Here is a 21,197-nt window from a genome sequence, read left to right as displayed (position 1 = left end):
CGTGAGCTCCTTAGCAAATGGGTAGAGTATGCCGAGACGTTTTCCTCTTTGAAAGCGTCTGGTCGGATCCTCTCTTTCCTTGGTAAAAATTTTCCCAAACTGGGAATGGAAAGGAAAAACCCTGGAGGGAGTTTCTGCCCGTCTGAACGAAACCTCCTGATCTGAGGATTTCGCAGGGGAGTCAGCAATATCGAAGGTATGATGGATCGCAGCAATGAGGTCCTGCACTGTGACCTTCATGCTTGCATCCTGGTCTGAATCCAGCTCTAAAATCCCCTCAGATGACCTGTCCGAAAGCGCTTCCCCTGACTCGGGAGAGGAGGCCCGAGAGGGAGGCTGGTGAGAAGGGCTATGCGGTGAGATGGGACTAGGAGAGGATTCCGGCTGGGAATCTTGCCTGGGTCTTTTGCGACTACCGCTGGCTGATTCAGATGGAACAATTTGGGACCTGCTTGGCCCAGCTGAAGAGTCCAGGGGCAACTTATCAAGAACGGCCACCAGGGACTGAGACACCCTGGTGAGGTCTGCCACTGATTGAGATAGCGAGGAGGCCCAGCCAGGCATGGGGGGCTCACTCTCACCTGGGGCCGAAGATGGCTCCTGGACGGCGTCAGGCTGAATTGGATTGCTACAATCCAGGCAGAGGGGAGTGGACTGGCCTGAGGGAAGTTTGCGATTGCACGAAGAACATGCAAAGTACTTGACTAAAGTGCAGGGGGGGGCGGTAGAGCGGGTACGATCAGACTTAGACATAGTGAAAAGCTGAGGTAATGCCGGAAGGTTGGGGGACAGAGGGCGGAGAAGGGTCAGTCTGCAGTGCAGAGCTACTCACGGTCCGGTGTCTCCAGAAGCGATGCTCTGCGACCTGTCAGTGGATGCAGGTCAGAGCGAAATCCGGCCGACAGCCCTCCTGACAAAAAACCAGCTGGAGAAGATGATGTCCAGTGAGGAGTTGGTGCCCGGCTAACAGGCTGGGAAAATGGCGCCGTCCTGAGAAAAAGCGCGCCTTAGGAGAGGAGGAAGGGCGGAGCACCACGCAGGGTTAATGATTCACCGCCCTCTAGCCAATGACAGGCTGGGCAGGTGAAGGACAGGCGGTGGGAGGGCCTGGGAAGAGCGGGAGAGAAGCCCGCTTAGAAGAAAGGGGCGGGGGGCGTGGCCGCGACGCAGCGGTAGGCCCGAACTGAAGCCGGGGCCTAAATTAGTTGCGGCGGCCGCCTGTCAGCAGGGGGTCGGCGCGGAGGTCCGAAAAAGAGGGACGCCGCAGACGCAAGTCGCTCCCAATAGGGAAAAAAAAACCCTGTGCTCCCTGTCCCCAGAAAGGGGGGGGGGGGGGATGCCCGGCAACACTGAGCTGCCTATAGCCTTGTGGCGACTGCGAGCGACCGCAGCGCCTACAACCGGGGTCCCCTGTGCCATTGAAGAGGTGACCGTCGGGAATGGGCAGCCAGGAAAATAAATATGAAGCCGGGGCCTAATACTCACCCATCCACGATCCATTACCTGTCTGAAGAAGTCTTTGCGTCTCATCCAACCGACAGGCTCTGGTAGGCGAGTGGGAGGGAGACTGGCGACAAGGACCCCTGGAGTCGCTGGCACGTCGGTGTCGGTCTGGCTGGTCCTGCCGCGGAGAACTGCAAGGATACGGGGTGGCAGTACACGCCGTACTTGCAGACTCCATGTGGGAGTACAGATGTGACTTTTCACTCTGTATCCCTCCGTAGAACCTGAAAAGGAACGACGCACGACGAGGTAGATATGGGTCTAATAAAAGACCCGTGTCCACCTCCTACTGACACTAAGCTAAACCGGTCGGTGGGGTGTACACTGCGGAGGAGGAGCTAACTTTTTTTGTGCATAGTGTCAGCCTCCTAGTGGCAGCAGCATACACCCAAGGTCTCTGTGTCCCCCAATAAGGCGAACGAGAAATCATTTTTTGAGGAAAAAAATTTTTTTTTTATTTTCACGGCTCTGCGTTATAAACTTCTGTGAAGTACCTGGGGGTTCATAGTGCTCACTATGCATCTAGATAAGTTCCTTAGGGGGTCTAGTTTCCAAGATGGGGTCATTTGTGGGGGAGCTCCAAAGTTTAGGCACACAGGGGCTCTCCAAACACGACATGGTGTCCGCTAACGATCGGAGCTAATTTTCCATTCAAAAAGTCAAATGGCGCTCCTTCCCTTCTGAGCCCTGCCGTGTGCCCAAACAGTGGTATATGACCACATATGGGGTACCAGAGTACTCAGGACAAACTGGACAACAACTTTTGGGGACCAATTTATCCTGATACCCTTGGGAAAATAAAAAATAGCAGGCTAAAAAATAATTCTTGAGGAAAAAAAAATGATTTTTTATTTTCATGGCTCTGCGTTTATAAACTTTTGTGAAGCACTTGGGGGTTCAAAGTGCTCATTACACATCTAGATAAGCTCCTTGGGGAGGGGGGTCTAGATTCCAAAATGGGGTCACTTGTGGGGGGTTTCTACTGTTTAGGCACATCAGGGGCTCTGCAAACGCAACATGACGCCCGCAGAACATTCCATCAAAGTCTGCATTCCAAAATGGTGCTCCTTCCCTACTGAGCTCTCCCATGCGCCCAAACAGTGGTTCCCCCCCCCCCCCACATATGGGGTATCGGTGTACTCAGGACAAATTGCACAGCAACTTTTTTGGTCCAACTTCTCCTGTTAGCCTTGTGAAAATAAAAAATAGCGGGCTAAAAAATGATTTTCGAGGAAAAAAAATGATTTTTACACTTTCACTGCTCTGCATTATAAATTTCTGTGAGGAACTTGGGGGTTCAAAGTGCTCACCACACATCTAGATAAGTTCCTTGGAGGGTCTAGTTTCCAAAATGGGGTCACTTGTGGGGGAGCTCCAATGTTTAGGCACACAGGGACTCTCCAAACACGACATGGCAACCGCTAAATATTCCAGCATATTTTCTATTCAAAAAGTCAAATGGCGCTCCTTCCCTTCTGAACCCTGCCGTGCACCCAAACAGTGGTTTATGACCACATATGAGGCATCGGTGTACTCGGGAGAAATTGCCCAACAAATTTTAGGATCCATTTTGTCCTGCTACCCATGTGAAAATGAAAAAATTGATGCTAAAAGATAATTTTTGTTGGAAAAATTAAAATGTCCATTTTTTCCTACCATGTTGCTTTCCTTCCTGTGAAGCAACTGAAAGGTTAATAAACTTCGTGAATGTGGTTTTGAACACCTTGAGGGGTGCAGTTTTTAGAATGGTGTCACTTTTGGGTATTTTCTGCCATATAGACCCCTCAAAGTGACTTCAAATGTGAGGTGGTCCCTAAAAAAATGGGTTTTGTAAATTTTGTTGTAAGAGTGAGAAATCACTGGTCAACTTTTAACCCTTATAACTTCCTAACAAAAAAAAAATGTTGTTTCCAAAATTGTGCTGATGTAAAGTAGACATGTGGGAAATGTTATTTATTAACTATTTTGTATCACATAACTCTCTGGTTTAACAGAATAAAAATTCAAAATTTGAAAATTGCGAAATTTTCAAAATTTTCAACAAATTTCCATTTTTTTCACAAATAAACGCAAAAATTATCGACCTAAATTTACCACTAACATGAAGCCCAATATATCACAAAAAAACAGACTCAGAATCGCTAGGATCCGTTGAAGCGTTCCTGAGTTATTACCTCATAAAGGGACACTGGTCAGAATTGCAAAAACAGGCTGGGTCATGAAGGGGTTAAAACAAGTTCTGCATCACATCCACTCTAGATGGCAGCCAATAAAGGGTGAATCTTGCCAAGGTTGATCCATAAACGTTTCAGTTTCGCCTTTAGTAGTGCATTTTAGAGTATTAATTTAATTAATACTAGCATTTCAATATATTAGGTTGGTGCCTCTACATAGTATTTGCCTTTTTCCACTTACTTTTCACAAAACTCATTCATTACACACCAGTATGACTCCGGGACAACAAACCATTCACAGTCTCCAGGGCCAATATTTATATTCACTGAACAAAAATTGTTGTTTTCTTGATGACCTGGAGAAAAAAAAAAAAAAAATTACTCAAGCCATGAAAAGGCACAATATTGGTGCTACAATAAGCAGCATCAAAACAAGAGAAAATGGTTAAAGCCATTCTCCAGGAATAGAAAAAAAAAGCTAAAAGGAAATGTCAATATAAATAAATTCCTAGAGAGGCAATCACTATATACCGTATTTTTCGGACTATAATACGCACTGGACCTTAAGACGCACCTAGGTTTTAGAGAGGAAATAATGAAAAAACAAACAAGCACAAAATGTGGTCAATTCTGTACTTAATATCCCCTATCCTGGTATATGGTCCTCTCAGCCCCATCCTGATACACATTGGCCCACTCATCCCTACCCTGGTATGCATGGATCCCTCATCCCTACCCTGGTATGCATGGCTCCTCTCATCCCTACCCTGGTATGCATGGCCCCAATCATCCCTACCCTGGTATGCATGCCCCCCCCATCCCTACCCTGGTATGCATGGATCCCTCATCCCTACCCTGGTATGCATGGATCCCTCATCCCTACTCTGGTATGCATGGATCCCTCATCCCTACCATGATATGCATGGATCCCTCATCCCTACCATTGAATGCATGGCTCCCTCATCCCTACCCTGGTATACATGGCTCCTTCATCCCTACTCTGGTAGGAATGATCGCCCTCATCCCTACCCTGGTATGCATGCCCCACCTTATCCCTATCCTGGTAGGAATGATCGCCCTCATCCCTATCCTGGTTTGCAGCGCCTCCATCTCGCCCTAATATGCATTGCCCCATCCCTATCCTGGTATGCAGGGCCCCATCTCTATCCTGGTATGCATGGTCCCATCCTTATCCTGGTATGATTGACCCCCATCCCTGTCCTGGTATGCATGGCCCCCCATCAGAAAACAAACAAACAAAAAAACAGATTACATTTACCTTCCCAGCGCTCCCTCGCAGCGTCGTTCCGATGCCAGTAACTGCTTTATGCATGTAAGCAGTGCATGGCAGGGATTTCATGTGCTGCTTGCAAGTCGAAGGACAGCTGCCGGAATACTCAATGCTCTGCACGCCGGGACTGTGTGCACGCAAAGAAGGAGTATTCATTTCTCTCTAGTGAGCACAGTGTCAGCTAGCGCCTTCCTGCAGCTGCCGGCGGTCACATGTGCCAATACTTGAGAAATGAATATTCATTTCTCTTAAAGGGAATCTGTCACCTTTTTTTGACTATCAGCTGCCGGCATTGACATCAGGGGCTTATCTACAGCATTCTGTAATGCTGTAGATAAGCCCCCGATGTAACCTGAAAGAGAAGAAAAACATGTTAGATTACACTCACCGGAGAGGGCGGTCCGGTGCCTCCCATATTCATACAATGCAGTCCTCTTACTCCCTTCCTGCAGTGGCTCCGGCACAGGCGCACTGCTCTGCCCTGTTGAGGGCAGAGCAGAGTCCTGCAGTGCGCCGGAGAGGTCTGGCGCCTGCGCACTGCAATACTCTGCTCAGAGAGGCGACGGGAAGGGAAGCTGATAGCCAAAAAAAAGGGTGACAGACTCCCTTTAAGTATCGGCACACGGGACCGCCGGCAGCTGCAGGAAGGCGCCGGCTGACACTGCGCTCACTAGAGAGCAATGAATACTCACTGCTCTCTGCGCACACAGTTCCGGCGTGCAGAGCATTGAGTATTCTGGCAGCTGCCCTTACAAGCATAAAGCAGCTGCTGGCATCGGAGAAGGAAGCTGCAAGGAAGCGCCTGGATGGGGCCATGCATACCAGGACCAGGATGGGGGCCAATAATGCCAGGATGCCATTAAAGAGAAATTAATATTCATTGCTCGCAGCGAATATTCATTTCTCTTTAGCAGTGGGTACAGGACTTAGAGGCAGGGGTCGGCATCTGCAGCTGTGACCCGCTGCACTGCCGAAACCGCTCCCTCTACCAAAGCGACTACATCCAGACTATAAGACGCACCCCCCCATTTTCCTCCACATTTTTGGAGGAAAAAAAGAGCGTCTTATAGTCGGAAAAATAGGGTAAATGGCCAATGCTGTAGAGATATAGACCGCATATACAAAAATCAGACATTGATGAAATCCCGTTAGGCAAAAATTTACGAACGTGAACATGAGGTTTTTAGTTTAACATACTGATGAAGCCCACTGCCATGTCATGGAAATACAGTCAACTAGCCTATTTGGTGTAAAATAGGAATAAAAGATGGATTTTTGGTTCTTACTGTAAAATCTCTTTCTTGGAGCCTTCATTGGGGGACACAGAATACCATGGGTGTATGCTGCTGCTGCTAGGATGCTGACACTATGCAAAACAAGAAAATTAGCTCCTCCCCGGCAGTATACACCCACCGACAGGCACCAAGCACCTCAGTTGGTGAAAAAGCAGTAGGAGAAGCAACGAGAAAAACTCGAACCATATGTACCAACCCAACAAGGGACTCTAAGACCCAACACGGTACAACTTAAACAGGGAGGGTGCTGTGTCCCCCAATGAAGGCTCCAAGAAAGAGATTTTACGGTAAGAACCAAAAATCCATCTTTCTTTATCGCCTTATTGGGGGACAGAGAATACCATGGGACGTCCCAAAGCAGTCCCAAGGGTGGGAACAGCAAAAAAGAAACGAAAGAAACCGAAAGGCTCAGGTCGGCCGGTGAGCCACCGCCGGCTGCAGAACCTTCCTACCAACCACAGCATCAGAAGCCTGGGTATGAACCCTGTAGAACCTCGTGAAGGTGTGCAAAAGATGACCAGGTTGCAGCCTTGCAAATTTGCATGGCCGAGGCCTGATGACGAGCAGCCCACGAAGCCGCCACAGCCCGGGTGGAATGAGCTCTTACTCCCGGAGGGGGCCGCTTTTCCTGAAGACGATACGCTTCCAGAATGGTAGAACGAATCCAGCGAGCGATCGTGGATTTGGAAGCCGGAAGGCCCTTCTGGCGACCTTCCGAGATGATCAGCAAGGAATCGGCCAGACGAAAGGAAGAGGTCCTGGCAGGATAGACACGCAGGGCTCTAACTACGTCCAGTTTGTGGAGAGACTTCTCAAGAGGATGAGATGGAGCCGGACAAAAAGAAGGACGGACGATATCCTCATTGATATGGAAAGCGGAAACCACCTTTGGAAGAAAAGAAGGAACGGGCCTGAGGACGGCTATGTCCTGATGGAGAATGAGGTAAGGGGAACGACATGACAAGGCCGCCAATTCAGAAACTCTTCTGATGGATGAAATGGCGATCAAAAAGGTGACCTTCCAAGAGAGAAGGGACAAAGGAATGTCCTGGAGAGGCTCGAACGGCGCCTTCTGGAGCGCGCTAAGGACGAGGTTGAGATCCCACGGGTCTATTGGCGAATGATGAGGGGGAGCCACGTGGGAAACCCCTTGTAGAAAGGTCTTGACCTGTGGTAGAGAAGCTAGCTCTCTTTGGAAGAGGCTAGAGAGAGCGGAAACCTGGCCCTTGAGCGTACTGAGGGACAGACCCGCGTCTAACCCAGCCTGAAGAAACCCTAGGATAGACGGGATAGAAAAAGACATTGGGAAGACTCTTATCGCACCAACGGAAAAAAGCCTTCCAGTACCTATAGTAAATGCGGGAAGAGGCTGGTTTCCTGGCTCTGATCATAGTTTGAATAACCTGACTGGACAGACCTGATTCCTTCAGAATTGCGGTCTCAACGGCCATGCCGTCAAACTGAGAATTCTCGTGGTAAAGGGGGCCTTGCGAGAGAAGGTCTGGACGGTCCGGAAGCCTCCAGGGAACGTCCGCGAACATGTTGACCAGTTCCGCGTACCAAGGCCGTCTTGGCCAATCTGGAGCGACTAGAATCACTGGTACGCCTTCCGATTTTATCTTTTTGACCACCCGGGGGATCAATGCCAGAGGCGGGAACAGATACGGAAGTTGAAACTGGGACCAAGGAGTCACCAGTGCGTCGCACGTGATGGCTAGAGGGTCCCTGGACCTGGCTACGAACTGCGGCACCTTGTGGTTCATCCGAGATGCCATGAGACTGGCATCCGGGGTGCCCCAACGGTCGCATATCTGAGAGAAAACCGCGGGTGCAGGGACCATTCGCCGGACGCTAGGCCCTGGCGACTCAGAAAAAACGGCTGCCCAATTTTCCACCCCTGGAATATGGACGGCGGAGATTGTCGGAACGTAACGTTCTGCCCAGCGTAATATCTTGGCCACTTCTGACATTACTTGTGTGCTGCGCGTGCCCCCCTGATGGTTTATGTACGCCACGGCCGTGGCGTTGACCGACTGAATACGGACCGGCTTGCCGGAGAGGAGGGGCTGCCACTGAAGAAGGGCCAGGAAAATTGCACTGATCTCCAAAAGATTGATTGGGAGGAGAGACTCCTGTGGCTTCCAGCGGCCTCGGGCCGCTTTCTGATGGAACACGGCTCCCCATCCTAGAAGGCTCGCATCGGTGGTGATGACTTGCCACTGAGGCGGAAGGAAGGACCTCCCTTGGAGAACTGACGCTGGCCGTAGCCACCAAGTGAGAGACTGCCTCACTCAGAGGAAGCCGAATAGGACGGCCAAGGACATCGTGGACTTGTCCCAGGCTGAAAGCAGAGACAGCTGGAGGGGGCGAAGATGAAACTGCGCAAAGGGCACTGCTTCCATGGAGGCCACCATCTTCCCCAGGTCCTTCAGGCAGAACCGAATGGGAATGGGAGCGGGCCTCTTGAGAGTTCTGATGCCCTTGGACAGAGTTGTAAATTTTTCCTTTGGAAGAAAAACACGGGCTAGCTCCGTGTCGAATTCCATACCCAGAAAGGTCAGACGCTGGGTGGGGATCAGAATGGACTTCTCCTTGTTTATCTTTTTGACCACCCGGGGGATCAATGCCAGAGGCGGGAACAGATTCACCAAAGACCTCGGCGTACAGCCACTATATTGCTGTTAGCCCTTGCTACGCCACCGGCCAAAAGGTATTTATCCGCATGCTTAATTTGGTCTGCCAGAACTTCCAACTCGTCCTGAGGGGCAGCCGACAGAATGCCCCTGCGAAGAATTTCTGCCCAAGTTGAAATTACATTTGCCACCCAGGCAGAAGCAAAAAAATATGGCAGAAAAAGGCGCTAGATGCATCAAAGAGGATAGACGAGGAACTGGTGGGTCCACTTCGGGAGCTTTCGTCCATTTTGTAAGAAGGTCCGCATCAAATGGATACAGGACGTCTAAGTACCTGCGGCCTGAGAAGTGCTTCTCAGGGGGCCCCCAGTGTTTGGATAAAATGGTCTTGAATTCCTTGTGATTAGGAAAGTTTCGGGAGGAAGGATTTGCTCGTTTAAAGGGGACGGCGCCGTCCTGAAGAGGAGCTTTATCTACCTTTATTTCAAGCGATTTGAAAATGGCTGATAAGAGACTATCGACCATGTCCTGAAACTTGAACATGTTAACTGCGGCTGAGTCAGATCCCGTCGTTTTCTGACGAGGGATACGAGAAAAGCAGCCTGGGTAGAGCGGACGGACCTTGCGAGCTGGAAGACGAGCTAGAAATAACACGCTTCCTAGCAATCCTATCCGGCCTGTCCCTGTGGAGGTCGCGGTCAGGTGCAGACGACTCACCGTGAGAGGCGGTCGGAGCACAGGTGGCTGCATAAGACGTTCCAAGACCTGGACCAGGGACTGAGAGACATTGCAGCAGCCCACTCTGGAGGAGGAGGGGTGCGCTCATCCCGGGACTCGGGGTGCTCCGGTGGGGCAGACATCACGGAAGAACTGCCGGACGGGCAGAAGGGAGACAACTGCCCTGACGCCCGCTTCTCTTTGCAGTGCGCGCAGGCGAAGTGGGTAGCGATGGATCTAGGGTAAGGAGCCCCTGCAGAGTAGGACATATGCAAGGACTGCAGAAGTACTGCAGCCAGTATCTGATTAGGGAGTACTGCCGCGGGGGCTGAAATTAGGGGTTCAGAAAAAAATAAGAGCTTACCGTCACCAGCACGTCATCTGATGTGGAGCCGAACAGCAGAAGAGTCCCCCAAGCTGAGATCCCTGGCATGTGTCACACGAGGAATCAGGGAGGTGCAGGACCTTAGAGATGGGCGGTGCTGGGCGGCAGCGCTGCGCGAGTGGCTGAGACCTGCGGGCAAAGGGCACTGCTTCCCGGGTCATAAGGAGAGAAAGGATCCATGAACAGAACGCAGTCCCATGACGGACTGAGGAATGGCGCCAACAAAGCGCGCGTTCTGCAGCGGGCACGCACCGGAGCAGACCGAAAGTGAAAGTAAAAATTCAGCGCCGCGCCGGTTTCTACCCCCGCAGCCCTGATCCTGGCGCGATGTGCCCGTGACGCCACGGTGGATGAGGGAGGTAAGGGAGAGAGGCCCCGCTGCCTGCTGCTTCAGGGAAGGGTACCCGGCGTGGGAGCTGGAAGGCGCACGGCTGCAGAGAGGCGCGCGGCTGCATAGAATGGGCGGGAAATTCAAAGCAGACTCTGCTACCAGCGCTTACCTGACGTCCACATGCCTGAAGAGGATGACCACAGGGGCCCGCGATGAGTGGGTGCCGCTGGGAATGAATGTCCTCTGCCCCGCACTCTATCTGGATAGTGCAGAAGACGGCGCCAAACCCTTCTGCCTGCAAGGGATAGTCACCGCCGGTGACCGCCGTCTTCCTCTCAGCCCTTTCCCGGGAGAGGGGTGAGGAGGGGAATTGGCTAGGACCCGCCACCTGAAGTCAGCCAGTAGCACCCGAGGGTGATAGGGAAGGGGGCCTGCCTGCGGTCCTGAGAGTTGCGATGTGGGTAACACCACATTGCTCGCTCAGCCGCATGATATGGGAAAGCAGGGTGAACATTTACCCCCTGTTTCCCGGTGTAGAATCTGGAAAATAAATGGGAAAAGATTAATACACACACACAAAACCTAAAAGAAAATGGTTAGATGCGGATCTGGGGAGATCCCGGTCCGCCTCCTACAGACACTAAGCACAAACTGAGGTGCTTGGTGCCTGTCGGTGGGTGTATACTGCCGGGGAGGAGCTAATTTTCTTGTTTTGCATAGTGTCAGCCTCCTAGCAGCAGCAGCATACACCCATGGTATTCTGTGTCCCCCAATAAGGCGATAAAGAAAAATCTAACCAAAAATAATGTTATTAAAAAAAATTACTGTGGAGAAACTCCTTTACAACTTATTCAAGTCTGGTCATTAAGGACTTATTTACAAAAATGCAGTCCAGTTCTTTTCACATTGTGATTTTGCCCTGTGCTTATCAGGACAGTCCAGTAAAGGAAGCTTTCACAGCATTTATTTTCAATGGAGTTAAAACACGTGATATGAACAGGGCCTTAAAGATGAGAAACCAGCAACACCATACAAATGGAGAACTTAAAATACCAACCTGGAGTTCTGCTCCCTGGAACCTTCATGTACAACTGAACAGTATTCATTCCTAGAATGGTGTGACCAACATGACTTAAGAGATTACCAGCTGACACAACACGTGCAAATGCGGGTAGTTTGGTCAATTCATGAAGCTGCAATTTCCACCTTTAAGGAGAAAATTACATTTTAGACTGAATATTTAACTCATGAACACAAACACTTTTTTTTTGTTGCCCTTTTGTGGGGGTGGGGGGGGGGGGGGCGGTAGGCTTGGACATCATGTGATGTCAGAGAGAGAAGGACAGCGCTAACTGCGCATGCCAAAGAGAATGTATTACAGCGCAGGCGCCGGCATTTGGAATAAATTAATGCTGAGTAGGCGGAGCAAATACTGAAGGAGGAAATGAATGATGGCTGCAAGGCGTCGGTGTCCGAGGGGGAAAGACCTGCCCCCCCCCCCGGTCAAACTTCTGGTATGTCTGGCTAATTTAAAAAAACACTTATTTCAGCGGTGGAAGGGACGCTAAATAAAAGAGACACCCTTGACAGAATGCAGCATTAGTGCTGCACAAGGTGGCTCTTTTACTTAAAAAGAAAAACTGAAATATCACATGGTCATAAGTGTTCAGACCCTTTGCTCAGTATTGAGTAGAAGCATCCTTTTGAGCTAGTACAGTCATGAGTAGTCTTGGGAATGATGCAACAAGTTTTTCACACATGGATTTGGGGATCCTCTGCCATTCTTCCTTGCAGATCCTCTCCAGTTCCGTCAGATTGGATGGTGAACGTTGGCGGACAGCCATTTTCAGGTCTCTCCAGAGATGCTCAATTGGGTTTAGGTCAGGGCTCTGGCTGGTGTGAAAAACTTGTTGCATCATTCCCATTTGACTCATGGCTGTACTAGCTCAAAAGGATGCTTCTACTCAATACTGAGCAAAGGGTCTGAATACTTATGACCTTTTGATATTTCAGTTTGTCTTTTTAATAAATGTGCAAAAATTTCTACATTTGATTTTTTTAGGTCACGTTGGGGTGCAGAGTGTACATTAATGAGAAAAAAATGAACTTTTTTGAATTTACCAAATGGCTGCAATGAAACAGAGTGAAAACTTTAAAAGGGGTCTGAATATTTTCTGCACCCACTGTATATAAAAGGTGTTTCGCCTCATTGTATGACAAAGGCATTTTCAGGTCCATATTATGCAAGACTTGACCCAAATAGCATCATATATGCTTACAATGGTGCTAGCCTCAGTTACTAGATCATAGTGAGCTAAGGATTGGATATAAAATGGACAAGAAAATACAGCAGCTGGTCACACAGGCTGCATAAACTCAATAATCTGCAAAGAAACAAAGTTGCATGTACTGATTTTAAAAAATTATATTCTTACTTTTTTTCATCAGATAAGTCAATGTTGGTCCCAAACTTAATTGTCTTAAATGGTCCTTTCCTTTTCCGTCCACAACTACAGAGGAAGGGAAAAAAAATACATAATACATCAAAAATGTTTACATACATCAATCAATATATGCCTCATTAATAAGGGTGACACACATCATATGGTACTGCTATATTACAACACTGACAGTCAGCAGATGTTCTATTGAATATTCTGCATTCTACCTGAAAATGTGTTACAACACTGCAAGAGCAGCATTCAGCCACATTCCATACATGCGCACATTATAGCTGTGCACCTGAAATGTATTTCTTTCTGTACGAGTTTAGTAAAAGTACATCTAAAAACAATTCAAAAGATCTAACAGAACATAAAGATGTACTTACTTGTCTGAAGATGTAGATTCACTATCTGAGTGGTCCTTGTGGTGGATTTTTTTCTCATTTTCCTCCTAAAATAGATACAAAGATAAGGCCTTAAAGACGTATTTTCAATTTTGGAAGTTGGGGACTTTTGAAGAGCATCAGTGGAAGCTATTAGACTGGCGGTCTCACTAAGAACACAGTGGAAGCACACAATCAACCAATGCTCCATTCACTTGCTCTTAAAGGCCCATTTCTCAAGATTGAAGGGGGTCCCAGTGATGGGAATAGCTTCCAAACTTGAGACTATGATTTTAAGAAAAATGAATACAAAGTAAAGTAAATGTCTGTATACTTCCAATATTTAGTACTATCATATGATAGATTTTAACCCCTTCACGCCGGAGCCCAGTTTCGTTTTTATGTTTGTTTTTCGCTCCCCTTCTTCCCAGAGCCATAACTTTTGAACGACACCCTTTTTTTTTTTGATCAAATAGATTTTTATTAGTCAGAATTCAAAATACAGTGTATACAGTAAATCTTCCGTAGACAGTAGATCTACAAAATTGAACATCCCTATTCCCCCCTCCCTCGTAGACAGCAAATATAACATCGTTTCTCCAAATGATTTCTCTTACACCATAATTTACCATTAGTCATTCTCTTTACCTAAATTGTCAGTCAAACCATACAAACAGAAATGTACCTATGTTCGGGTATTAAGGGCTTATCCACAGTACCAACATTGTAGTATGTATCACATTCCCATCAGTCAACAATATCGTATTGTAGCCAGGGGCTCCACAACTTCTCATAGGTTTTACAATTGCCTCTTTTAACATATATCCTCTCCTCCAGCTGAATAATATAAGTCACCTGTTTCACAAATTCTCTCCCAGAAGGAGGTTCTTCCCTAATCCAGTACCTCGCTATCAGCTTCCTTGCTACATATAGTAGTCTGGCTGTAGCCAGTTTTGCACTATTAACAATTCCAATTTCCTCCACATATCCCAGTAAGCAGACCAGTGGGTTTTTGGGTAAAACACATCCGTAAGCCCCTTTTATTCTGTTAATGACACTAACCCAGAAATGCGGATAGCCTGGGACAGGTCCACATCATATGAAGAATTCCGGCATCAGACCCCCCACATCTTGGACAGTCAGAGTTGTCTCTCAGCCCCATTTTAACCATCAGAAGGGGGGAGTGGTACACACGATGGATCACAAAGATGGGACAACCGAGCTGGTTCACTCATAGTGAGTTTGGGGACATATTCTAGGATCTTATCCCATATCTCGTCAGTCATCTCCCCAAACTCTCCCTCCCATTTGGATCTAGCTTTAATTGGGAACCCCATTAAATGACTATGCAATATATCTTTGTAGGTGATAGAAATTACCCCCTTCGTAAGTCCATCACCACCACATACATAGTCCAATACTATGTCAGACTGAATCTGCAGATCCCTGGAAAGTTTTTGAGCCGTAATGGCATACCGTACCTGACAGTAGTGGTACCACTCAGAATCCGGCAACTGAAATTCACTTTGTAATTGCACAAACTGTCTCAGCTTTCCGTTATCCATAATTTGAGACATTAATGTCAGCCCCCTACGTTTCCAGCCTTCCAGGCTCCCAAGTTTCCGAATCTCTGGTAGGTTACTATTATCCCATATAGCTGTGAATCTAGTCAACCCGGTCACCCCTCTCTCTTTCTTTAGTCTGTTCCACAGGTCTTGTAAAAGTCGCAGAGTGCGACACCCATCTCCCATTACACCCAACTTCCCATCTTCTAGGCCAAGTATCAACGGACTTCTATTTAGTTCGTATTCCAGTACTCCTCTGATGACGCCTGCCTTCTCTTAATTAGACCACCCTCTTAGATGTTGACTTTGGGCAGCCAAAAAAACACAGTTCCGGATTTGGCAGTGCCAGTCCCCCCTCGTCCTTCGGTCTCTGCAAGGTTTCAAGCCTTATTCTAGGTTGTTTCTTACCCCATACCAAGGCTCTAAACAGTGAGTTCATCGCTCCGAACCTCTTCCGCGGCACCCAGATTGGGGAGTTGTGTAATATATATAAAAGCTTGGGCATTAAAACCATTTTTAATAAATTAATCCTTCCCACCACCGATAAGTGTAATTTGTTCCAAACATCCACCTTAGTTCTTAGAATTGCCAGTAGAGGTACCAGATTAGTATTAAGGTACTCAGTCACCGGCAAGGAAACCTGTACCCCCAAATATTTAAACATTTCCAAACATTGTAGTTTGTTGGCCCCTATATCTTCCTGAGTCCATACCACCTCCTTGACCACTCTAAATAGGCTTGATTTAGACCAGTTAATGGTCAGTCCCTGAGATCTCACCGAACCCCACAATGGTCTGCATAGCGTGATTCAATGAAGCTGAGGGATCTCCTAGAAATAACAGAAGGTCATCCGCATACAGGGCCACCTTCTCCTCCAAAACGCCATATTGAAAACCCTTTATTGCCTCGTTAAGTCTAATAGCAGCCGCCAATGGCTCAATCGCAATAGCGAATAGTGGTGGTGACAGTGGACAGCCCTGCCTCGTTCCCCTATGCAGCTGTATTCCGGCAGACATTACCCCATTAATCTTAACTCTAGCTGTGGTTTGAGTATACAATAGTTGAATCCACGTTGTAAATTGAGGAACAAAGCCCATACTATGCAGCACTTTCCACAGGTATGACCGTTCTACAGAGTCAAAGGCTTTATGGGCATCAAGTGAGGCTATCGCCCTCCCACCTGGGTTATCGACTGGCAACTGCAGATTGAGGTACAGTCTCCGTATATTGGTTGCTGTTGATCTGTTGGGCATAACCCCAGATTGATCCATATGGATCAGTGTATCTATAACACCAGTTAGTCGGTTCGCCAACACTTTAGCCAGTATTTTCACATCAGCTGTCAGCAAGGATATTGGCCTGTATGAGTCCGGAATTCCTGGCTTCTTACCCCCCTTAGAAATCACCACTATCACCACCTCCCGCATAGATGCAGGCAAAATCCTTTCTTTCATAGCCTCTTCAAACACTATTAATAGCTTAGGTAACAGAATTTCTTCTAGGTGTTTGTATATTTCCACAGGAAGACCGTCTGCACCCGGGGCCCTCATTAGTCATGCCATGCAGAGCCATCTCCAACTCCTCTACTGCGATAGGAGACTCCAACTTATCCCTATCTTCCATAGATAGTGCCAGTAACAGTCCCGCTCCTGGAAATGCCTCCATCCCCCCCTCCCCTCCCATTCTACTCTATGAATAGAGGTTCTGGTAAAATTCTGTGAAGACCTCCAGAATTTCAAGCGTCTCAGTAACCCTTGTCCCCCTTGCAGTATCCATACTATGCATAAATGAGCTGCCTCTCTGGGCTGCAGTTATGATCGACAATAGATGACCAACTTTTTCCCCTTCTTCGTAAAAGCTAATCTTCTGAAAAGCCTGCTTTTCAGTTGCTTTATCTAGTAGTAACCTATTGACCCTTTCAAGTGCCTGCCTAAAGGTACTGTCACACTTAGCGATGTACCAGCGATCCCGACCAGCGATATGACGCGGTCAGGATCGCTGGTACATCGCTAAGTGGTCGCTAGTGAGCTGCAACACAGGCAGATCTCACCAGCGACATTGCTGGGGACAGGGGTCACTACTTACCTGTCACACTAGGCGATCCTGCGTCCTCCCGCCCGGCACCACGCTCGTCTCTCCACAGGAAGCGCCGCAGGAAGCCGACGACGAGAAGCGGTCCTGAACGTTCTCGCGCGATCAGCGATAACCAGCGGGGGAGCGGGTCGTAGGTAAGTATCAGACACAGCGATGTCGCTAGCAGTATCGCTATACCGTCACAAGTTATAGCGATATTGCTAGCGATATCGCTTAGTGTGACAGTACCTTAAGTGTCAGTTGAGTGTCGGGTGTAGCTTGCTGTGTCACTTCTATTTCCGCCCTAGCTAGGGATTCCAGACTATCCACCTCATCTCGCTTAGTTTGTGACTTTCTCCTACATATATCCCTGTATAGAAGTCCCCTGAGATACGACTTTTACGATATCGTGTACTCAAAAACGGGAAACAACATTCCAAGTGGGTGAAATTGCAAAAGAAGTGCAATGCCACACTTGTTTTTTGTTTTCACCATGTTCACTAAATGCTAAAACTGACCTGCCACTATGATTCTCCAGGTTATGTAGCTGAATTACTGCATTGCTATGAGCGCCACCCTGTGGTTGTCGCTCGTAGTAATCTGGCAACAACAACCATAGAGGTCTCAAGGAGACCTCTGGTTGTTATGCCGACACACCAATGACCCCTGATCACGTGACGGGGGTCAGTGGTATGTGCATTTGCGGCCAGACGGACGGAGGCGCTTGTTAAATGCCGCTGTCAGAGTTTGATAACGGCATTTAACTAGTTAATAGCCACGGGTGGATCGCGATTCCGCCTGCGGCTATTGCAGGCACATGTTGAAACTGCTGACATGTGCCGGCTTTGAGATGGGCTCACCGCCAGAGCCCACTTGAAAGGGGGAGAAACGACATGCGCTATACTAGTATGGTGCATGTCGCAAAGGGGTTAAAAGGAACCTATCAGCTAGTTCCAGCATCACTGAAGGTGATTGACAGGTCTTTCCATATATATACACACACACACGGGAGAGACCAGTCAATACCAGCTGCAGAGCCAGAAAGAGCTGGAACATTAAAGTATATTTTAACTGACTAGCCAGAGTGTTCAGAAAGCAATACACCTTCAAATGTGCAGCAAAACAGATGTAACCATGTCCACTACTAACCCTTAGTGATTCCTGGAATGAAGCAGCCTGGTACTGTGCATATTTTGCAATGGTAGTATGTGATCGACTACTTTCACAACGCCAGATTTTCTTTGTTCCAGTTGGATCCCAGTTCTCATCAGATGGTTGTAACAACTGCGTCCGCACTTCAACTATGTGTTCAGTATTTGCTTCTACCAGAGTTTTGGTAGAAAACAGACCTAGGTCTGAAGAAGGAACAAAACAGTGTGAAGAAGCGTACCCATCTGTATATAATAATCGAAAGACAAATATGGCAAAAGGTGTTCGTAGTATCTAAATATGTGCCTGAATTCCACAAAACAGGACCCAGTGTGACTGCATTCATCTAAACATGGTCATGCTGCAGTTCCCTGCACAGTTGGGTGGCCTAAAACACCACTGTTCAGTAAAATGTAGAAGTGCAGGTAGTGTTACACTGGTGGTGTAGACTTTTCATTTTTAGTCTTTGTGGGGGGTTCCACCTCTTGATATATTGGTAAATGATTATGCAGCTTCATGTAGACCATTCAAGCAAAAAGGATAGAAGGTTTTCATTGCACATGGGGGAGCACTTCGTTAAGTTTTATTATATATAAAGCTACAGCATAGAAATAAAGAATATGGACACATGGCAAACAACAAGCATTCACAGGACATCGCATGGTGCAGTACCTAACTTAAGTGCTCCAGCAAGGCCACGGATAACAGTAACAGGATTGTTCGGATTCGTGCAGAACTGATGAAGAGGTGGAAAGAAAGCATCTCTCTTATTCTCCAGCTGAAAAGGAGAAAAAAAAAGAGAATTTACCCATTGCATGAAAACCCTGCATGTTGTACTGGAAAGGTCAAGTAATCTTTACACTACTAGCGAGTTTACATGTTGTACAAGAAGAAGTGAAGATCTCCCCTCCTGCAGATATACTCACATAGATACTTGGTGTTGGAGGATTTAATTTATCTGTTGGTAAGGGAGGATAAGGTGGTGGAGGCGGCCTGGGAGGTGGGCACTTGTCCAGTAAAATGCTACTGTTTGATAAACCATTTTTCCCCAGATTCCTAATGGTATAGAACAAGATGATCATTATAAGAAAACAGTATTTTAGTAGCTCTGAGTTACATCAGGTTCATGAGCTTAGGATTCTTTCAGACTCTGGGTGTTTATAGACACCATGCTCCTACATGCAAACATTACATCTATTATTTCAAAATATACATTTCCTACTGTTTAGGAAAATAGCAATAAAACAATGCATATTTGCCAAATCTACAAAAAAAGACCTGTCAGACAGAACTGAAGGTATATTATGTTATCTGTCACAAGGTTTTCGATATCTGACAGCAGCATGATGTAGAGGAGAGAGACTGATTCCAGCGATGTATCACTTACTGTGCTGCTTGCTGCAGTTTTCATAAAATCACTTATCTTATGAAGATCTAGTAGTTCTCTTCTGAATGCTGAGCTCTATATAACGCAGCCCACATCCCTGACTGGCAGCTTTCTGTGTACACATAGGCAGAAAGCAGACAATAGTGGTGAGGGTGGGGTTATACAGAACTTATGAATTTGGAGGACTACATGGCAGCTGTGTTACTAGCCATCGAGTGAATCTACTGCTGATAAAACAGTGGCATCGCTGGAATCAGGGCCTTTGCACCCAACTTCATGCTGCTCTTGGATCAAACGGAAAAAAACCTGGGGACAGATTCCCTTTAACGTGTCATTAACCGATACTCAGACAAGAGGGCAGATCATGATTGCAGTGATCATACAGCCATAAATCACACATTATCAATATAATCTAAAGTTAAAGCTCAGAAATTACAGTTGTACAATAATGCAGATTCTTTGGAAAAAAAAAAAAAAGTAAAACCTTTCCAGTTGTAGTAAAAGACGATACTCGAACAAGCATCCAGCATTCATGTGCGCAGACAAACAGAACAGAATAAAAGCATGGTTACTAATAAAAATTGGGGTTTCCTATTATGGTAAAAAGAAGGTGGTCATAATGTTCAACAGACCCTCCAATATCAAAGCTAGATGGCCCGGATACAGTATTTTCTTTTAGCGAGAAGATGAATCGTGGGCAGCGTGGCCACATCTCTGCCAATATCAATGGGCAGTAGCTGAACATACAAGTCTAATGTACCCGATGGAACAGGATTAAGGCACCTTCAACATTAGAGCCACTTCTAATAAATCTTTATTTTTTTTTTTTTTCAGGTCAAAAGGAGGACCCAATCTTTGCACATGGAATTCCCCAAGAGAATAATAGAAAAAGTATCTTCTTGCTAATGTGCATCAAACTTTTGAATATCGTGTTAGGTGGCCATACACTTGTCAGCAGCTTATCTCTAGAGAGAACACAAGGAATAGGTATGTTGAAATCTAACATGAAGCAGCCTCACATGGGACATTACCAGTGTGAGACATGAAACTAACATGACAGTAGAACTGAGCCTTGTCATAACAAACACATTTGCTGCAGCTCTCACAGCTCTGCTGTATTGCAACAATATTCCAACCCTGTCTGCCTGTGAGTTGGAAGCTGAGATGAACCTGCAGAGGTGTCAGGTATATCCACACACAGCTCTGCAGTGATGCACAGGGAGATCAGCCATCACTCTGGTAATGTCACCATTTATCAAAAATAATCTCTGGAAGCAGATTCTCATGCAAATCAGTGTCCGCCCCAGAGCATGGAACAGCTCATTTACATTTAAGAAAAATGTGGATTTCTCTGGAAGACATCAGACCGCAGATATCAAGATATCATTTTATTCAGATTTTTATGACCTACATGCCCATATAGACGCATAGGAGGGTTGATCTTACTGAATTACTTTAAGAACTGTTTTAATATCAGCAGCTTCTGGATCTAATAAACTCACCACGTAGCTCTAAGAATTGCTAGTTTAACAAGATTTTAAATAATTCTGTAAAACGGTCACCAGTTCTGGACAGTGTCTTCATAAAGTCATCAAGGCATTCAGGCTATGGTGCCATTTCCTACTGTCATTTGCCCAAAATTGAGACAAAAAAAAAAAACCTTTACAGCGATAACACAAAACCATCAGCTTATTCAGTAGTCTGGCATAACTTTTTTTTGCCATATCACAAAACTTGCACCTATAAATCAGTACACCTCTGGTTGGGTACATACAGCTAAAAAGGCGCACTATTGTAATAAGAGTCTTACGCTTTTTACCTTTTTAATGATTCTCAATTTAAAAAGGCTTCTGTAATTAAACATTGA

At 46.8% G+C, this 21,197-nt stretch overlaps 1 protein-coding gene across 3 annotated transcripts in view; it reads right to left on the bottom strand.

The window, feature by feature from the left end:
- The window catches only part of LOC141076154 (lysine-specific demethylase 6A), a 99,697-nt gene that overhangs the window by 27,380 nt on the left and 51,120 nt on the right, over positions 1–21,197 (bottom strand). For all 3 annotated transcript variants that reach the window (XM_073563489.1, XM_073563491.1, XM_073563490.1), the window contains 7 exons: positions 18,870–18,999; positions 18,616–18,721; positions 17,944–18,149; positions 13,160–13,224; positions 12,765–12,839; positions 11,387–11,535; positions 3,919–4,033 (listed from right to left, as the gene is read on the bottom strand). In XM_073563489.1, coding sequence (XP_073419590.1) covers positions 3,919–4,033; positions 11,387–11,535; positions 12,765–12,839; positions 13,160–13,224; positions 17,944–18,149; positions 18,616–18,721; positions 18,870–18,999 — 846 coding nt within the window. The remainder of the gene's footprint in view (positions 1–3,918; positions 4,034–11,386; positions 11,536–12,764; positions 12,840–13,159; positions 13,225–17,943; positions 18,150–18,615; positions 18,722–18,869; positions 19,000–21,197) is intronic.

The sequence above is a fragment of the Dendrobates tinctorius genome, unplaced genomic scaffold, assembly GCF_039654945.1.
Source record: "Dendrobates tinctorius isolate UK_male_01 unplaced genomic scaffold, ASM3965494v1 ptg000391l, whole genome shotgun sequence".
Taxonomy (NCBI): domain Eukaryota; kingdom Metazoa; phylum Chordata; class Amphibia; order Anura; family Dendrobatidae; genus Dendrobates; species Dendrobates tinctorius.
Note: the sequence above shows the minus strand (reverse complement) of the source record. Positions and strands in the feature narration are given on the sequence as shown.